The sequence below is a fragment of the Procambarus clarkii genome, chromosome 47 (genome assembly GCF_040958095.1).
Source record: "Procambarus clarkii isolate CNS0578487 chromosome 47, FALCON_Pclarkii_2.0, whole genome shotgun sequence".
Taxonomy (NCBI): Eukaryota; Metazoa; Arthropoda; class Malacostraca; order Decapoda; family Cambaridae; genus Procambarus; species Procambarus clarkii.
Window position 1 is genome coordinate 20,926,102 of NC_091196.1, and position 4,153 is coordinate 20,930,254.

Consider the following 4,153-nt stretch of genomic DNA (forward strand, 5'->3'; position numbering starts at 1 on the left):
ATGGCTCTTAGTCAATCCTTCCTGGCTCGAACCCAAACCAAATCGCTGGCGGGGCGAGTGTATCACCTCCGCGCCATCAGCGACTTGTTATCCATGAGGAAAGTTATGACATTTTCACGCCACCTTTCAGGCAACTCTCCACAGCAGAGAGAAGTCAACTCTCCACAGCAGAGAGAAGTCAACTCTCCACAGCAGAGAGAAGTCAACTCTCCACAGCAGAGAGAAGTCAACTCTCCACAGCAGAGAGAAGTCAACTCTCCACAGCAGAGAGAAGTCAACTCTCCACAGCAGAGAGAAGTCAACTCTCCACAGCAGAGAGAAGTCAACTCTCCACAGCAGAGAGAAGTCAACTCTCCACAGCAGAGAGAAGTCAACTCTCCACAGCAGAGAGAAGTCAATTCTCCACAGCAGAGAGAAGTCAATTCTCCACAGCAGAGAGAAGTCAACTCTCCACAGCAGAGAGAAGTCAAATCTCCACATCACAGTGAAATCAAATTTTCACAGCATGGAGAAGTCAATTGTCAGAGAGAGAAGTCCGGTGAAGTCCAAACTCAGAGAGATGTCAAGCATCCACAGAGAACAGCAGTTAACAACAACAACAGCGAGCGAGAACTGATGATGATAACGACCCCGTTCTCTTTGGTGGTTCTACCCCCCCCCCCCAGCCCCCCCACCCTCAGGTCTCACCTGGTGGAGGGGGGAGGGGGGGCGGGGGCGCCTCATTACACTAACCTTATCTTTGATCAATGGCGAGTGTTTAATATTTCCAAATTATTTGCAATATTCAGGAAATGTTTCAACTCTTATTAAATTATTAGGATTGACCGCGTTTAACGTCAGAGCCGCTGTGGCGAACGACTCCTAGTTTGACGAATGAAAGAAAAAGATGGCGCGTCCATTCGACGTCGACGTATGACGTCGAGTGTCAACTGGCCGCCAGCCATCACCTCGAGGAACAACCTGGTCGACCCCCAGCTCGAAGGGACGAGTCTCAGGTCCCTTCTCGGCGTATACTCACGTCTGACTAATTATACCAAAAGAATAATTCAATTACTGTACGATTTAGAAGGCAAACAGACCCAACAAGGGCGGAGTAATATGTCACCCCAGTAAATATATCCCGGACCAATAATTCCAACATATATATGAATTAAACATAAAGTCTGCACGAGCAAGATTTCGTGTTTGTGGTAAAAAGTGTGAGAGTTGTTGATGTGGCGGTGGTAGGAGCTCCTGTGATGAGGTTAGCGGTAATCGGCAAGTCTCTGGGGCGCTCACCACGGGCCTAACACACCCATGATCCAATTACCCGCCAACTAATCCAATTCTCATGGCGAACACATAACGAGCGCGCCAACCTGAGCCGCACTTCCTAACCCCAACAGTTCATCAATGATTTATCACCCCCGCGACGCCCGCCACCGCATGCGTCGCTCACCGCCGGTAAACGCCTCACAGAACGCTGAGGAAGACGATGAACCGAAAACAAAAGTCAGAACACACGCACGAAAGGTGAGAAAATAACAGGAGAACGAAGCTGTTGGCAACCGCTGGGCTGGTTAGCCCTTGGGGCCCCCGCCTTGCCAGAGCAAAGAGCGGGCGGACCGTCAATGGGGATTTAAGTTCTGACGGAGAGGCTCATCTTGGGTCTCTCCTCGAAGCGGTAACGTGATTAGCTGATTGTGTGCCTCGAATATTGGCGCTAAAACACGCCATTAGCCGTCATATTGATTTTACCCGGGGCTCACTCACCAGCCAGGTGAGGCTGCCACACGCCGCCGGGGCCCTGGCACCACCCGCTGCCACGCCACGACCTGCCACGGAGGAAGGAGAGAAGAGGAAGGACACGGAGGGAAGGACACGGAGGAAAGGACACGGAGGGAAGGCTTGCACAGGAAGCTCTCGGAGGAGAGAAGGTTGAAGGAGACACTGACGAAGCCAAGCTACACAGAGTAAGGAAAGTTACACTGACGAAGCCAAGCTACACAGAGTAAGGAAAGTTACACTGACGAAGCCAAGCTACACAGAGTAAGGAAAGTTACACTGACGAAGTAAACTTACAAAGAAAGACAAATTACACTAAACAACCTTGCGGGTGATTCCTAGGATCAACGTCCCCGCGGCCCGGTCTCTGGTCAGGCTTCCTGGTTGGTGATCTGGTCAACCAGGCTGTTGGACGCAGCCGATCACAGACTGACGTACGAATCACAACCTGGTTGATTAGATATTCTTTGGAGGTGTTTATCAAATTTTTTCTTGAACTTGCCTTTATTAAACCTTATTATTTTCCGAGGCTCATCGAATGCCCAGATTTACATAGGTTTGCAGGCTTCCTGTATCCTCTATACTGTCTACTCTCACGACAATTCTACTGTCATCTGCAAATGATGATACGGAAATATAGTTTTTGTTATCTCTGTCCGATATCAGGAAAAGGAGAAGTATTGGAGGATAACGCTTCCCTCAGTGCATGGACCAGATTTTACTTTATTGACTATTATACTCTTGGTTCTGTTCGCTAAGATATTAAAGATTCATCTTCCTAGTTTATAGGTAATTCCTTCTGTGCACATTTTGTGTGCAATAGAACCTTCTTGAGGTTAACTTGAGATGATTTCGGGGCTTTAGTGTCCCCGCGGCCCGGTCCTCGACCAGGCCTCCACCCCCAGGAAGCAGCCTGTGACAGCTGACTAACACCCAGGTACCTATTTTACTGCTAGGTAACAGGGGCATAGGGTGAAAGAAACTCTGCCCATTGTTTCTCGCCAGCGCCTGGGATCGAACCCAGGACCACACGATCACAAGTAAAGCGTGCTGTCCGCTCGGCCGACCGGCTCCCATGGTTGCACTAGTCGTATGCTTTCAGGAAATCTGTGTAAATTGCATCGCTTTTTGCTTGTCTTGCATGACATCTGAGGTCTTGTTGTAGTGGTCAAGTAACTATGAGAGGCAGGAACGCCCTGTTCTAAACCCCATATTGTCCTTCTAAACCCCCATATTGTTCTTCTAAACCCCCATATTGTCCTTCTAAACCCCCATATTGTCCTTCTAAACCCCCATATTGTCCTTCTAAACCCCCATATTGTCCTTCTAAACCCCCATATTGTCCTTCTAAACCCCCATATTGTCCTTCTAAACCCCCATATTGTCCTTCTAAACCCCCATATTGTCCTTCTAAACCCCCATATTGTCCTTCTAAACCCCCATATTGTCCTTCTAAACCCCCATATTGTCCTTCTAAACCCCCATATTGTCCTTCTAAACCCCCATATTGTCCTTCTAAACCCCCATATTGTCCTTCTAAACCCCCATATTGTCCTTCTAAACCCCCATATTGTCCTTCTAAACCCCCCATATTGTCCTTCTAAACCCCATATTGTCCTTCTAAACCCCCATATTGTCCTTCTAAACCCCCATATTGTCCTTCTAAACCCCCATATTGTCCTTCTAAACCCCCATATTGTCCTTCTAAACCCCCATATTGTCCTTCTAAACCCCCCATATTGTCCTTCTAAACCCCCATATTGTCCTTCTAAACCCCCATATTGTCCTTCTAAACCCCCATATTGTCCTTCTAAACCCCCCATATTGTCCTTCTAAACCCCATATTGTCCTTCTAAACCCCCATATTGTCCTTCTAAACCCCCATATTGTCCTTCTAAACCCCCCATATTGTCCTTCTAAACCCCCCATATTGTCCTTCTAAACCCCCATATTGTCCTTCTAAACCCCATATTGTCCTTCTAAACCCCCATATTGTCCTTCTAAACCCCCCATATCGTCCTTCTAAACCCCCATATTGTCCTTCTAAACCCCATATTGTCCTTCTAAACCCCCATATTGTCCTTCTAAACCCCCATATTGTCCTTCTAAACCCCCCATATTGTCCCTCTAAACCCCCATATTGTCCCTCTAAACCCACATATTGTCCAGGGTTATGTGAACACTGTGATTCCGTGTGTCTTCTTATCTTACTCCTTAGCACTCTTTTTTTTCAAGATTTTTATGATGTGTGATGTTAGTGCAATCGGTCTATAATGTTGTGGGTCTGCTTTATTACCTCGTGTGTAGAGTGGCGTTATCTCTCCTGTTTTACGCATGTAGGGGATAACATCGATATCTAGGCTCCGTCTGGAAAAAATATTTAGGACCT

At 47.5% G+C, this 4,153-nt stretch overlaps 2 protein-coding genes across 2 annotated transcripts; one reads left to right on the plus strand and one right to left on the minus strand.

Annotated features, from left to right (window-relative positions):
* On the plus strand, nucleotides 1-2,614 carry LOC138350866 (spermatogenesis-associated protein 31H1-like). The gene is made up of 2 exons (XM_069302314.1): nucleotides 1-642; nucleotides 2,588-2,614. The coding sequence occupies exons 1-2, from the start codon at nucleotides 1-3 to the stop codon at nucleotides 2,612-2,614; spliced, it is 669 nt and encodes a 222-aa protein (XP_069158415.1).
* A 351-nt stretch (nucleotides 2,615-2,965) lies between these two features.
* On the minus strand, nucleotides 2,966-3,355 carry LOC138350868 (uncharacterized). Its single transcript, XM_069302315.1, has one exon. The coding sequence runs from the start codon at nucleotides 3,353-3,355 to the stop codon at nucleotides 2,966-2,968; it is 390 nt and encodes a 129-aa protein (XP_069158416.1).
* Between the last annotated feature and the right edge of the window lie 798 nt (nucleotides 3,356-4,153).

Coding starts and splice junctions, on each gene's coding strand:
- LOC138350866 (XM_069302314.1), top strand. CDS start 1: ATGGCTCTTAGTCAATCCTTCCTGGCTCGAACCCAAACCAAATCGCTG. Junction 643..2,587: donor TAACGACCCCGTTCTCTTTG/GTGGTTCTACCC, acceptor TGTGTGCAATAG/AACCTTCTTGAGGTTAACTT.
- LOC138350868 (XM_069302315.1), bottom strand. CDS start 3,355: ATGGGGGGTTTAGAAGGACAATATGGGGGTTTAGAAGGACAATATGGG.